Consider the following 15,566-nt stretch of genomic DNA (forward strand, 5'->3'; position numbering starts at 1 on the left):
TCTCAGAGCCACCCCTCCCCTGTTAAATGGTCAGTTTTCTTCTCCTGGCCTCCCATCCATGTCCAATTATGGCCTTTTGGCTTGTGCTCTTCCCCTTCCCTTTATTCCAGCAGCTTTTTTAGTCAGGCACCTGCCTGCTTTTTGCTCACACCTTGAAGCAGGGCTCAGGCCCGACCTGTTGGTTACATAACTTTACCTCCTACATGACTTGCTGAGTTCCTTCTGTCAGAAATAAAACTTCTCACACATGAGTCTCTTTAAAACTGATGACACGACAAGCTTTATTTACAAGTCTGCAGAGTTGGACTCAACTGGCTTCTCACCAGTTAAGCCCCGATACATACAGTGCATTGATTTTTATACCCTTGTTGTTTGCCCTTCCCCTACTTATTAATACTGTTTTAATTGGTTAGTATTGCAAAAGCATTCTAAGTACAACTGCATTTTTAATTATCACGTTCGTTACGTACGCTGCGAACTCTACATACACTAAATTCTGTTTCTCACCCTTCTTATCAATCTTTTGTCTCCTGCATGTCTCTCACTATGACCATGGAAAGATATGTTTAAAAAAACATATCCAGCTGAACCTTTTGTCCTTGGCTGCTAGTAAGCTCCCTGTCCGTTCTGGCTTCCCTTTTTATGATTAATCATCACATTTTAACTTAAGCCATTTTAACCTAAATTCTCTATATATAACAATCCACCCCTTTCTCTCTTTAAAATGTGTGTATGCAAAACAGAGTCACCCTTCCAACCGTTAAGAGGGAAAGGAGTGGTATTAGGAATCTGTATATAATGACCCATATTATTTCCTTCTTTTTCCACACAAGGGGTATATGGATGTTGGGTGGTATTTTCTGCCCAGCATTTCTCAGGAACTGAGGTATGGGAAATAAAATTACCCTCCTTTCTTCCCCAAATGTGGTCCTGAAACAGGACCACTGTGTCTCTGCATTTCTTACATTTCACACCTGATAAAGACATAGGCAAACTAAGAAAAATCAAAGAACATAACAATAACATTGTGAATCAAGTCTTTCTGCGAAATCGCAAGGTAAGAGGTTTTTCTCCAGGAACACAAGTCCAATCTGAGTTCGTATCAGGGTCCTGAGGCACCTCTACAGGTCCCTTAAATCTGGATGCGTGCGTCCACCCCTTCTCTCTTGTTCGTGCTGCAGCCTCTGTAGTTAAGAGAACTTGGTATGGACCTTCCCACTGGGGCTGGAGTTTTTCAGTTTTCCAGGTCTTGATGAGAATCCAGTCTCGTGGTTCCACTTTGTGTAAAGAAAAGTCTAGAGGCGGTGTTTGTGCCAATAGTCCTCTCTTTCGTAAATCTGTAAGAGAGCGTGACAGTGCCTGTAAATAGTTCCTAACAAATATATCCCCTTCCCCCAAGGTGGGACACCCCTCAACTATACTCCAGAAGGGAAGCCCAAACATCATTTCATAAGGGGACAACCCTACATCTTTTCGTGGGGCAGTACGAATTCTTAATAAAGCCAGGGGCAGACACTTTATCCAAGGTATTTTAGTTTCCACCATTAATTTTGTCAATTGCATTTTTAGGGTTCCATTCATACGTTCAACCCTCCCTGAGCTTTGTGGATGCCAAGGGGTATGTAATTTCCAAGAGACCTGTAATGCATTACAAATCAATTGCTGGATTTTTGAAGAAAAATGTGGACCCCTGTCTGAGTCTATAGAATCCATTATACCATATCTGGGGATTATCTGCTCTAGGAGGAGGCGAGCTACTGTAGAGGCTGTAGTATTTACTGTTGGGAAGGCTTCCACCCATTGGGTAAAGTGATCTATTATCACCAACAGATATTTCCATCTTTGGACTTGAGGTAACTCTGTGAAGTCGATCTGGATACATTGAAAAGGGCGTATGGCTAATGGTTGACCTCCCATGGTCCCTGTCCTCATTACCTTCTTATTAATTTTTGTGCATAGGTGACAATTCTGCACCTCCTGTTGGGCCAAGGTGTAGATTCCCTTACACACATATTCTCGAAGCACTGTGTCACATAAGGCATGGGTGCCCCAGTGGCTCTGATGATGCAGGTGTTTTAAAATATTGCGAGTTATTTCTTTATTTAGAACCATTCTTCCATCTGGTGTCTTCCATGTTCCATCAGGCAGCTGGCTTGCGCCCAGCTGAGCCATGTCCTTTTCTTCCTTAGCAGTGAAAATGGGAGCCTTCTTTATGCCTTGTCTTATTGGGATTAAGGTCAGCAAACGGACTTCTTGTTGCATGGTTGCCCTTTTGGCTTCTTCATCAGCCAGTCTGTTTCCAATTGCTGTCGGGGTATCTCCCCTCTGATGGCTTGGTATGTAGACCACTGCTATTTCCTGGGGTAATGTCAAGGCTTCTAAAGTCAGAGTAATCATCTGTTCGTGTGCCAATTCCTTTCCTCTTGATGTAATTAGACCACGCTCCTTCCAGATCTTTCCAAAGGTATGCACTACCCCGTATGCGTATTTGGAATCAGTGTAAATCGTTCCAATTTTCTTTGCCAGTATTCTGAGGGCTCTTTGCAAGGCATATAGTTCACAGGATTGTGCTGACCAGCTTCCGGGTAGTCTCGTGGATTCTACTACTTTCCAAGTATTTCCTTCTATTATAGCATATCCACTTCTCATTCTGTCAACACATCTGGCGGAGCCGTCAATGTAGAATTCATATCCTTCTCCCAGTGGAGTATCGCAAAGGTCTTCTCGGGTCTTGGTCTGAAGATCTGTCAACTCGACACAGTCGTGCTCCACCTCTCTCTCTGTTTCACTGCCGTATAAAAACTGAGCTGGGTTGCAGCTATTAATCTTTGCAAACTGTAGATCTTCTCCGACCATTAAAATGGTTTCATACTTTAATATGCGAGAATCAGTCAGCCATCGATGGGCAGTTTGTGTTAATAAAACACTCACAGAATGGGAGGTGTACACAGTCATCTTTCCTCCAAAAGTAAGTTTACGTGCTTCCTCTACCAACAGAGCAGCAGCCGCTACTCCCTGGATACACGTCGGCCATCCGCGAGACACTGGGTCCATCATTTTGGAAAGGAAAGCCACTGGGTGTCGCTGACCGCCTTTTTCCTGTGTTAAAACTCCCACAGCTGTTCCTTGGTTATGAGTGACAAATAGCTGGAAGGGCTGTTTTAAAGAGGGCAGAGTGAGTACTGGGGCTCGTGTCAGGCGATGCTTCAAGTCCTCGAACCATCCCTCCTCCTCCTGGGTCCATTTCAATGGATATTCATTTTCGTTTGTCAGTTTTTCATACATAAACTTCACCAAAGCTGAGTAGTCCTCTATCCATAACCTACAGTAACCTAAGAGTCCCAGGAATTGTCTTATTTCCTTCTTATTACGGGGTAACGGCATTCTAGTGATTCCCGCAATCCATTCAGGGGTAATCCGTTTCTGTCCTTTACTTATCTGGTGTCCCAGATATACCACAGTTCTCTCAACAAACTGTAACTTGTTCCTGGACACCTGTAGACCCTTTTTCCCCAGATAATTCAAGAGTCTAATTGTATCTCCCCTCATTTCTTGTTCCTTGGGTCCTGATAATAGTAAATCGTCCACATACTGCATTAGTTGGGAATCATCAGATTGTGGATAGTCCGCCAGGATTTGTTCTAGCATTTGTCCAAACAGGTTCGGAGATTCAGTGAACCCTTGGGGCAATACAGTCCACCGAAGCTGTCTCCGTCTACCTGTCCATGGATTTTCCCATTCAAACGCGAACATATCTCTACTTTCCTCTTCTAATGGACACGTCCAGAAGGCATCCTTCAAGTCGATAACACTAAACCACTCATGGTCTGGGGGAATCCGACTCATAATAGTATAGGGATTAGGCACCACTGGGTGGCGGGTCTGAACAATAGCATTCAAACTTCTTAGATCCTGAACTAGGCGATAGGATCCATCTGACTTTTTCACTGGGAGTATAGGGGTGTTATAAGGTGACATGCATTCTTCTAATAGTCCGTCTCGTATTAGAGTCTCAATTACCGGCTGTAGCCCTTTTCTCCCTTCCAAAGAAATAGGATACTGACGTTTCCTTACCGGCTGATGACCTGGTATTAATGTGACATGTAAAGGTGGGATGTCCAGACCTCCTCGATTTCCCTCCTTATACCAGACTCTCTCGTCAATCTGCCGTTCATCCTCTTCCTTTAAAGCGCAGAGGTGGACTCGCACTTCTCCGTCCACAGGGAGAGCACCCAAACCTAGGAGAGCCTGTAAGTCCCTTCCTAGGAGGTTAAATCCAGCCGACGGTAATAACAAGAGGTCTTGTACCCCTTCTCTTTCTTCCAGTTTCACTGTTACTTGGGGAATTATTGATACCATTCTGGGAGCCCCTTCTATCCCAGAAATTGTCAAATTACTTTTTACAGGCTCAGTTCCGATTGGCACAGTTATTACACTACTTCGTTCCGCTCCTGTGTCCACCATAAACACTACCTCTTCTCCCTTGGGACCAATTTTTAGTTTTACCAGGGGTTCCCTCTTATACTTGGTCCCTAACATTTGGAACCCCTGACACCCCTAATCTTCTTCCATAAGTTCGAGGGCACGCAATTCCCTCTTGTATCGGGGGCATTCCCTCGAGGATGTCCTTCCTCATTGCAGTAATAGCACTTAACGAACCTCCGGGGTCTTCCCTCTTTTGGATATCTTGGATTGTTTAGAGGAAGGTTTTGTTTTCTTTCCCCTCTGGATTCAGCATTCATCTGTCAGATAGTCTGTACCATAACCTTTGTCGCCCTCTTTTGATCTTCTTCTTCTCTCTGCACATATACTTTTTGCGCCTTTTTTAACAGGTCACTTAGGGGTTTTTCGCTCCAGTCCTCCTCCTTTTCTAGTTTCTTTCTAATGTCCTGCCATGATTTGGAAACAAATTCAATTCGAATAAGCTGTTCACCCATTGGTGTACTAGGGTCCACGCCCGCATACTGTTGGACATTCTTTCTCACCCTCTCCAAAAAATCAGTAGGGGACTCGTCTTTCCCCTGGTGGTTCCCAAATGCCTTGGTGAAATTGTGACCCTTTGGCACAGCCTCTCGTATCCCTTTAATTGTCCACTCTCTATATTGTCTCATACTTGCCAATCCCTCGGGTGTTCGTTTGTCCCACCTGGGTTCATTTAAGGGATATTTTTGTTCATGGGGTCTGGGGTCCCCAGGTTGTTCATATTCCCACATGAGGAGGGCAGCCCATCGAATCATCTGCCTCTCCTGGGGTGAGAATAATGTTCCCATTATTGCCTGCATCTCTTCCCACGTATATGTGTTTGGTCCCAGGAATTGGTCAAGCTGTTCAGCCAGTCCTATAGGATCTTCTAATAACTTTTTCATTTCTTTCTTAAATCCCCGCACCTCTGTACTAGTTAGGGGAACATTCACATATCCCGTTCCCCCTCCCGGTCCTCCCATAGGTACTTCCCTCAGGGGATTTAGGCTTATTGAAAATTTTGATGGTCCTGGACCAGTCTGGGATCTTGTCCAGGGTCGGTTTACCGGTGGAAGTTTAGGGTCCGACTCCCTTAATTCATCCTTTTTTTCCCGGCCCCTTTCGGGGCAATCAGATTCATCACCTTTCCCCTCCGGTAATGAGCTTTCCTCGGGCGCAGTAGGCACCGGGGGAATATAAGGAGGGGGAAGGTTGTCCAGAGGTTCCCATTTCTTTTCTCCCGCTACCCTCAATTTAAAACATTTTGTTAAGGATCCTGGCCAGGGAACCCAACAAAATGCATATGCTGACTCTTCTTGATTCACCTTTGGTCTCGAATTTACATATATGTTTAATGCTTGTCTAACCCAATCCTCATCAGATCCAAATTTCGGCCACCAGACCGAGGAACCTTTAATAGGTTGTTTCGACCAAAGGAGACAATATTGAACCATCTTTTTCTTGTTTTTGTCTCGATATCTTTTACTATCCCAATTTTCAAACATTCTCCCCAAAGGGCTGTCAAGGGGAACTCCCAGGAATTGTCCTGAATTTTCAGACGAGCTCTTAGATTTTGATCCTCCCATTTTCCCACCTAGATCTGTTTATCGTTGCTGAGGACCCTCTCATTCTGGACCCTACTCCCTTCTTCTCAGACGCCTCGTCGGAGGTACTGTCCCTCCTTCGGTTACCGCTGAGGTTTCCCTGGGGTCGACCCCTCTCTTCTTGGCACTTCGTCGGAGGTGCTGTCCCTCCTTCGGTTACCGCCGAGGTTTCCCTGGGGTCTATCCTAGAGTCCCACGACAGGGTCCTCACGCCACGACAAAAGCTCTATACCTGATCTATTACGTTAGGTTTTTTTATCCTAACAGGTGTATCCCGTTACACCTGTTACCCAATCCCCACACCACAATCGTAAGTCGTCACTTACCGGTGTCTTCTCGGGGATTGAACCGTCACCCTTCTCCTCTCTGTCTTGTCGTGTCACCTTGTCCGGATACCACTCGCTCAAGCCGCCCGAAGCGACGAGCAAGGGACTAGGAGCCGCTGAAGTCAGCGGGGTGCACCGCCTCCGATGTCCCTCTTCTCGCCTCCCCTCACGGCCGGAGTGTAGATCCCGGACGAGCCCCCATTTGTCAGAAATAAAACTTCTCACACATGAGTCTCTTTAAAATTGATGACACGACAAGCTTTATTTACAAGTCTGCAGAGTTGGACTCAACTGGCTTCTCACCAGTTAAGCCCCGATACATACAGTGCATTGATTTTTATACCCTTGTTGTTTGCCCTTCCCCTACTTATTAATACTGTTTTAATTGGTTAGTATTGCAAAAGCATTCTAAGTACAACTGCATTTTTAATTATCACGTTCGTTACGTACGCTGCGAACTCTACATACACTAAATTCTGTTTCTCACCCTTCTTATCAATCTTTTGTCTCCTGCATGTCTCTCACTATGACCATGGAAAGATAGGTTTAAAAAAACATATCCAGCTGAACCTTTTGTCCTTGGCTGCTAGTAAGCTCCCTGTCCGTTCTGGCTTCCCTTTTTATGATTAATCATCACATTTTAACTTAAGCCATTTTAACCTAAATTCTCTATATATAACACTTCAGCATCTCCAGATTGTTTTGTTTCTTCTCAAAGTGAACTGTCTGTCAATGGAGGCAGATTGGTTTGTGGATGATTAACCTGGTTTTTAGAAGCAATCCTGTTATTTAAGTATTGGAACCAAATGTGCTATCATTCAAAAACTTGTATGGGGTCCTCCTATTAAATTGAATAGGATATCCATAAATTAATATCACAAATCAAGAGGAACCTAATGTAGGGCACTATTTAAGACAGGAGTGGTTTAGACAATGAGGAATTCCAGATTAGTTAATATGACATCACTAAGGGGGAAGTGCTGAATTTTTTTAAAAAGTGGTCACAAGGCATTGAGAAAGTAATAATGGAGGGGTTAGGCAGAGTCAACATGGATCAATGGAAGGATATAATGCATGATCTATCTGCATTAGAATAGGTGAGACTCTAAACTGAATTTAATATTGATATGGTGGGCTTTCAGAAGGCCAATAAAAAAAGTACCTAAGAGATAGTTATTCAATAAAATTAAAGCACAGATGATTATGGATAATGTTCTAGTGTGGATTAAGGTTTGGTGATAGAAAGGAAGCAATATTAATGAACCAGTGATGTTTCACAGAGGGAGGCTGTGACAAATGGGATTTACCCAGCATTTGGTACTGGGGCCTCAGTGCTCATAATGTATACCAGTGAGTTGGATGAGGGCAAGTTTGCTAATTATACAAATTGGAGTGGCAATAGGAATTAAAAGAACAATGCAGAGAGACACTGAAGCAGGGACAGGTTGAAATAGACATGAATGAATGAGCGAAGAAATGACAAAAGAATATAAAGTAGAAAAATATAATGTTAATTATTTTGGGAGAAAAAATGAAGTAGAATATTTTTTGAATAATAAGAGAATGTTGATTTTCAGGTGATTGATGCGTTTTTCTTCATGAAGCTCTGAAAATTACTAAGCAGGATAAGCAAGAAATCAGAAAGTCAAATGGAATATTCACTCATGGATTTGAGCATTATGTAAAATGGGCCAAGGAAGAGTCATCGTATTAACCATATAACCATTTACGGAGTGGATAGGGGATGAAACATGAGGAGAGGTGAGGTAGTGTGGGTTTATAGAATGAAAAGTCATTAAATGAGTAATTTTTTAAAGGGTAGAATCAGGTTGAGGACCTAGAACTGGGAGCCATATTCTCATTTTTTTTGGATTTGCCCATTTAGAGCTGAGATAAGGTAACATTTCTTCATCTGGAGTGTAGTGAATCTTCATATTTCACTATCCTTGAGGACTGTGGAGACTCAGTAACTAATTATTTTCAAGTCAGAGACAATGTTTGAACTTGGGGGGAAATCAAGGGATACAGGATTAGTACAGGAATTGGCTATTCTTTCTTTATCTGAAAGCAGTGTGAGGGACTAAATGGCCTTTTCATGATGATTCACTTTGTGCAATTTTCTGAGTGCACAAATGTCTAAGGATTTCACTTCAGGCCTCTGAGTTAGGGGACCAGATTCACAATCCTTTGAATAATGACATTTCTCTTTGTATTGATCAATCAAAAATTTTCTTTATCCGAAGGTTATGCCTACTCTCAAAATAGACTCTCTAGCCAGAAGAAATGTTCTCCCAATATCCTTGTTGAATACAAGTCTCTTCTTGACCATAAACCACTCTTCCAAGGCTGAATCTAGAGAATCAGTGCTGCAATGTGAAGATAAGGTTGCTTGGAAATAGAATAATTTCTAAGCAAGGGTTCTAATCATGTGCAATATAGTTAACTCGTGACTCCAGACTAGGGGTCACTCAGGGTCCATATGAATAGAAGAGAGTAATTGTCATTATTTGATATAATTAAGAGTATTATTGATGCCCACCAGCTGGACTGAAAATGACTTGTTTATTAAAGAAATTATGTTATTTAAATCAATCCTCTTTTAATGTCAATGCATTATTCCCAACCCCCCCCAAACCATTATTTGTACACTCCCTCCAGAAAATGCAAAATAACACATGCATTTGTTTTTCCCTGCCCACTATGCTAATCCCATGCTCAAAACATTAATTTAGATTTGTCATACTCTTTTGCCTTTTCAGAAAGCCTTGTTAACTCAGTCTGAACATATTACATTTCTTCTCAATGCATTGACATAAATAATTACTTTATCTTGCAGAGCAGTGGTGTTAGATTTACTACCTTTCATTCTTCTGGGACCATATCGGAAATTGTGAATTTAAAAAAAAATCATCTTGTTATTGCATTCGCCATCTCAGCAGTCATCTTTTAGCAACAAATTGCAAATGATCAGTCTTTATATTTACTTAGTTTTTAGTCTAGTTCATCATCTTTAATAACATGAAGTATTTTAAATTCCTCTAGGGATGGTCAACCTTTAAATTTTTAATTTAGGCATACAGCTCAGTAACAGGCTATTTCTACCCAAGAGTCCATGCCACCATTTAACCTACATCCCTGGAACGTACTCATGAGCTGAAATGGCCTGTTACCATGCTATATATCTAAATTAAAAATTAAGAGGTTGACCACCCCTGCTCTAAACCATTATACCCCAAGCTCCACACTATGCTATACTTGTAGTGTCTTCCAAAGTGAATTTAAACAAAGCACTGCCATTTGTTAAAAGCTTCAGCTGTTTCTACATTCTGCATTATAATAGCTCTTATTCTGCACCAATTGAGTTCAATATTTAATATTTCTGTTTTTAGTTTTTAAATGGCCGTAGGAGCTTGAAGTATGTGTTGAAATAATAAGCAGACACAGGAATGTATGTATAAGCAATTGGCAGCATTGTTACAGAGTTATCTGTGAACTTCAATATGAAAAGCTTCCTCTCAATATCCATTCCATTCAAACAGCATTGTAGCTGTTTAAAATATTTTAAATAAACATTTTCACTTTTCTTTTGATTCTCTCAAACTGATAAATGCAAATGACTCGATTGCAGAAGGACCTACAATTATAGATAGCAGCAATAATGGTGTGAAAGAAGGTACTGCAAGTTTGGACTCCACTAAATATACTTCTCCACTTCTCCCTGATCAATTAAATGAGCAACAAGAAGGTAATATATAATTTTAATGATCAGCTAAGTACTTTTCAGATGCTTTAAAGTAGTTCAAAATATTAGCTGAGGTTTGTAAACTAAAGTTGTAAACATGAGCATCTGAGTTGTAAATATGCAATTATTTAACATTTTCCTCACATTTAACAGAAAAGTTACTTAAATATATTTTTCACACTTATTTTCTTCTTTGACTGCTACTTTTTGACTTGAGTTTTTCAAATCTAGAATTGAAAACTGTGATTCTAATAATTCTTTCTCATCTCCACCACCACAAGAAAAAAATACCATTACCACACAGAAGCATGGTTAGTGTGGTGGTTAGCAACTCAGGTTTGAATGTAGCACTGACTAAGGAGTTTGTGTGTTCTTCCTGAGTTTGTGTGGGTTTTCTCCCACTCTTTAAAAAATGTACAAGGCATATTTGGGTGGCATGGGCTCGAGGGCAGAAGGCCCTGCTACTGTGCTGTATGTCTAAAATAAAAATAAAAATCTCAGTGTAGAGACCATTGATAACCAGGAAATGACAGGAAAAACACAGCTGCAAAAAGGGTCACACACAGTAAGGGAAAATGGTAAGAAGAATAAAGATGTATTTTGAACATTCACAACATTCTCAGCAAAATAACTGAATCGATGGCACAGATAAAATAAATGGCATTATTTTCATAGCCTTTCCAGAGGTGTGATTGCATGGTGAGCAATGCTGAGAATTAAATATTCTGATGTACTTGACATATTAGAAGGACAAGCAGAAAGGAAAAGAAGGTGTGGTAGCTTTAGTAATTGAAGATAAGATAGTAATGAGAAATTATCTTGCTTGGAGGGTAAATGTATATAATTTTGCCTGAGATTCTGTTCTATCATGCAAGTTTTCACTGGAAATTTTACGAGAGGTCTTTAGAGGCTTAGTGAGAATATAATTTTCACATTGTTCAACAAAATTTCCAGGATGTGTTCTCAATTATTGGCCCTTTATATGTGCTAAAAACATAACTGTACCCAAATGATTTGTGGAAATTGAAGAGTTGGAGAAAATATAGAGCATATGATGAGACTGAATCTTGGTATTTGTTTGAAAAAGCACTTTGAAGGAATAGATCTACTTAGAGGAACATCATCAGTACAAGTATGGTTTTAAGTTTTTAAAATGCTGGACAGAATGGACCTTATCTAGTTTTATACATAGGCATATTTCTATACGATATGGAGGAAAGCCATTTGACTTACTGTGTTTATTCTGGAACTCAATGGATTACAATCAGTCTTATTACCCCATTCATTATCATGTAACCTAATTTTTTCTCACATGCACATCAACACCTTGTTATCTTGGCCACCCATATACACTAGGAGTAATTTGCAGTTCCTATTTAACATACCAGCCTGTGTCTGCTACATGGAAGGAAACTCACGGAAACAGAAGTGGAAACACCATAGCATTCAAGGTTATCCTTATTGTCGAGGCAGCGCTGATACCTGAATGGGTAAGATTTGATGAACCCTGATGATGAATAATTTAATCTTTGAATTTATGAATCCATTTGTTGGTATGAGTGCAGAACCACTTTGTTTTTGGTTTAGTGCATTTGTTCATAATTCCAAAATAACCACAACAATGAAGTTTGTCTTTATTCATTTTCTCACCCACTTTATCATGCAGAAAGTCCAATAATTGAACATTCTATGACTTGTGAGGAATTGAAAGAAAAATTAGAAGCAGAGATGTATGCTATAGAGGAAGTGGACAGTAAAATTGAACCAGCAAAGAGTGAGTCTCCATTTTCCAAAACAAAAGGTAAAGTTGTCAACTGAAGGTTTGAATTTACAGTCCATCTATTAGAAAACATTATTGATACAATCAAAATTAGTGGACATAAATCAATTCATTTTCAGAATATCCATGGAATCTATTGTTCTCTAGTGAATGTAGGTGAACTGCTTTTGTCTGTATTAAATTCAGATGGTGGCTTGTGTCTTGGAGTGGTGCTCAAGTCTCAGGCTATGACTAAGAAATTAATGGTGTTAATGAACCTAATTTCTGAAAAATATTGTAGATTTAACAACTTATTCTTGTAGCAAACAGCCATCAGGATAAAGTGATCTGTGAAATGGTCTCTCAAATTTATTTTTTAAAAAATATTTTAAATTCTTCAGTTTAATTGGGGTTGGAGTCTAAAATTAAATCAAACTAACTAGTTTGAAATCTGACAGTGATAGTGTGCAATCTATTCAGCTGTTGTAAATCTAAACATTTATCAGAAACTGGTTGCGCTTTATCATTTGTGAAAGAAGTTAATTTTGATAATGTTCAGGTTGTCCAATTAGGTTTGTATGCTTCATCAGTTTATAGATCTTTACAAATCTGTGGACCCATGTTTGGTTCATATTGTCACTGAATTCATTTGTCGCAAACCAGCCAATTACAAGGCCTCTCAAATTTGACCATGAAACAAACTTTAAAGATTGAGAAACTTGGTCAAGGTTTCTACTTCTATAAAGATTTCTAGTGATTGTTTTATTACAAATCTGGTGAAGAAAAGATCATGGATGGTACTATTTCTTGTAAAGTATTGTCAATATATTGTTGGAGTGCTGTGCTGCAGAACCACCTGTACCCCTAGCCAAACATTTCCAGTACAATTACAGCATTATCACCTGTGCAAAATAAAATCCAGAGCCATGTCCGAGCCACAAAAATGGGAAAAATCCAATCCACCCAATTACTACCTAATCAATCTGCACTCAATTATCAACAGACTGATGAAAGGGGTCATAAGCAATAATATCAAGTGGTGCTTATTCACCATAAACATGTTGCTAATGCATGGTTTAGGTTTCACCCGGTCATTTGGCTCCAGACCAAAATATAGGTTTGTCAAAAGATCATTGCTGTTTGTCAATCTTGCTGCAGGGCCTTTTCAGGATAATTTCTGGGACTAAATACTATCAGCTGCTTTATCAATGGTCCTAACGTGAGGTTAAAAATGGGGATTAACCCTGATAAGTACATTCCAATCATAATAATTAACTGAACACTTACACAAGTGCAAGACAATAACCATGTCCAGTAAACGAATGTCTAACCATCTACCATATAAAACAATATAACCATTTACAGCACGGAAACAGGCCATGTCGGCCCTTCAAGTCCGTACCGGTTCACTTGAACAACTCCACTAGCTCCTCCGAAAACTCCTGAGGAAATGTTAGCTGCCTTTCCCAGGCAGTGAAGAGATGTGGATGGAGTCTGTGGAGGGGATGGCAGTACACTGGACTTGACTTAAACATCTACAGAGCTCGAGGATAACTACCCTTGACATTCATTACCTACTTTACCATCATCATTAACCAGAAATCTGACTGGATCAATTACAATTACTTCAGCCTCATGGAGGGTGGCTGTCGTATTGCCAAACCTTACAAAAGCTGTTGATCACATACAAAGATCATATAAGGAGTGATGGAAAAGTCATCATTTGCCAGATTGGGAGTATCCCTAACGAAGGTAAAGTGCCACGAAATTGGCTCTATTTGTACCTTTGTTTAATTTATAAATCAAAGAAGTGATTTTTCAGCAAGTTTTGAAGTGCTTGTGCCCATTTTCTAGTATTTCTGCCTATCAGGAAATTAAAGCAGGTAATTCCGACCTGATTCATCCTAATTCTAAAGTCACTTCCTCTTTATATTTTGTAGATATGATAATATCATTGATTTCATAAATATGCATGCCATCTTTTTATTACACATCATCAAAAATTGGGTGTAAAGGCCACAGCATATGGCCTACATAATAAAATTGGGTGTAAAGGCCACAGCATATGGCCTACATTATAAAATTGGGTGTAAAGGGCACAGCATATGGCCTACATAATAAAATTGGGTGTAAAGGCCACAGCATATGGCCTACATAATAAAATTGGGTGTAAAGGCCACAGCATATGGCCTACATTATAAAATTGGGTGTAAAGGGCACAGCATATGGCCTACATAATAAAATTGGGTGTAAAGGCCACAGCATATGGCCTACATTATAACTGCACAAGTTGTTCAAGGCAAAATCACGGTGAAAGTGATAAACCATGTGATTTAAGTGATAGCACATGATTTAAGCGGACATCACTGAAACATTGAAAATAGAACATAAAGCATGAAAAATTCTTTTGTATGTTATGTGAGATTTAAGCCAGTGGTTTCATAGAGAGGCGAGTCCATATACAAGCCGATGAACAAGAAGTAATCTTTATTGTACACATGGAAAAATCATAATGGGGAAGACTCAAAACAACATGATACTAAAAACTACAGAGGCATTCACAGCAATCTCTGATACCAGTGGCCGCCTACTCTCACTTGCTCTCTCTCCCTCCCTCATCGTTACACACGTGCAGTAATATATGGTTACTAACACTTACAAGACAGGGACTTCAGCCGGTACCATTGAGTATCTCAGTATTCCCACACAATGGTACAGTCCCACTCTAAGTGTAGAGTGATGTCCACAGTTCACAACCTGGTGTGTAAGGATCAAGGAGCAGGGAGACTGTGCTGTGCCTTGTGGAAGGTTTTTAAAGTGCAGTATGCTGGAGAGTCTGACCAAGGTAATCAGTAAGTGATTTAAAGGGGCCAATGGTCATCAGTGAGTGATTTAAAGGGGTCAAGGCTCAGGTGTCCATTAATGGTTGGGCAGAGTCCCATCTTGATTGGCAGGTGGATTGTGACCCTCCACAATCCACACGACAGCATGTTTTAAAAAAATGTCTTTGCAGAGCCTTGAACATAATTGAGGCATCTGCACATTTCTTGGTTTGACGTGAGGTGCCAGTGCTACCTTTGTGTAAGATGACTTGGGCCTCTCTGCCAAAGGGCATGCCTAACCTGTTCCATGCTTTTAGGAAGGTCTCCATATTAAAACATTCTTCCCCTCAGCTCCAGACTTAGTTCTGATGAAGTAGTGACTGGTCAGGTTGTTCCATAACATTGAAGGAAGGAGTGGTGGATACCATAACTGCATAGTTGATCCCTTTCCCATCCCAATATACTTTCTTCTGTTTAATTTTCACGCCTCCAACACACCCTATTTTAAGACAGCCTATGTGGTGCTGTGGTGATATTCCACTATCCTACTGCAGGGGGCGATCTCTGTACCTGCAGGAAGACCACCGGAGGACAGACTACACCTGGCCAGCTGTCAATCAGCCGATCTGAATCGACCCCTAGGGGGATAACTCCACCCAGCTGGCTGTCAATCACCAGTCACTCGGGAGCCACCATCACACCCACTTTTAGCCAAATAAAGCCTGTTGTGCAGTCTTCAAGTTTGTGTCTGCTTACTGCTGCTGCAGTTCATCACAGTTGCCATGGAAAAATCAATTTAATAGTACTGATTTAATTCTCAGTGGGTAAAGTCCAGGATGCTGTTGACACCGT

General features: G+C 40.6%; 1 protein-coding gene across 6 annotated transcripts in view; it reads left to right on the top strand.

Moving 5' to 3' along the window:
- iqub (IQ motif and ubiquitin domain containing) overlaps window positions 1–15,566 on the top strand; it is a 70,308-nt gene that overhangs the window by 26,522 nt on the left and 28,220 nt on the right. For 4 of the 6 annotated variants that reach the window (XM_069903382.1, XM_069903379.1, XM_069903377.1 and 1 more), the window contains 2 exons: window positions 10,020–10,136; window positions 11,800–11,934. In XM_069903382.1, coding sequence (XP_069759483.1) covers window positions 10,020–10,136; window positions 11,800–11,934 — 252 coding nt within the window. Of the gene's footprint in view, window positions 1–8,025; window positions 8,153–10,019; window positions 10,137–11,799; window positions 11,935–15,566 lie in introns of those variants that run through there. The other 2 variants (XM_069903383.1, XM_069903380.1) reach the window with 2 other exon arrangements.

The sequence above is a fragment of the Narcine bancroftii genome, chromosome 11, assembly GCF_036971445.1.
Source record: "Narcine bancroftii isolate sNarBan1 chromosome 11, sNarBan1.hap1, whole genome shotgun sequence".
Lineage (NCBI taxonomy): Eukaryota > Metazoa > Chordata > Chondrichthyes > Torpediniformes > Narcinidae > Narcine > Narcine bancroftii.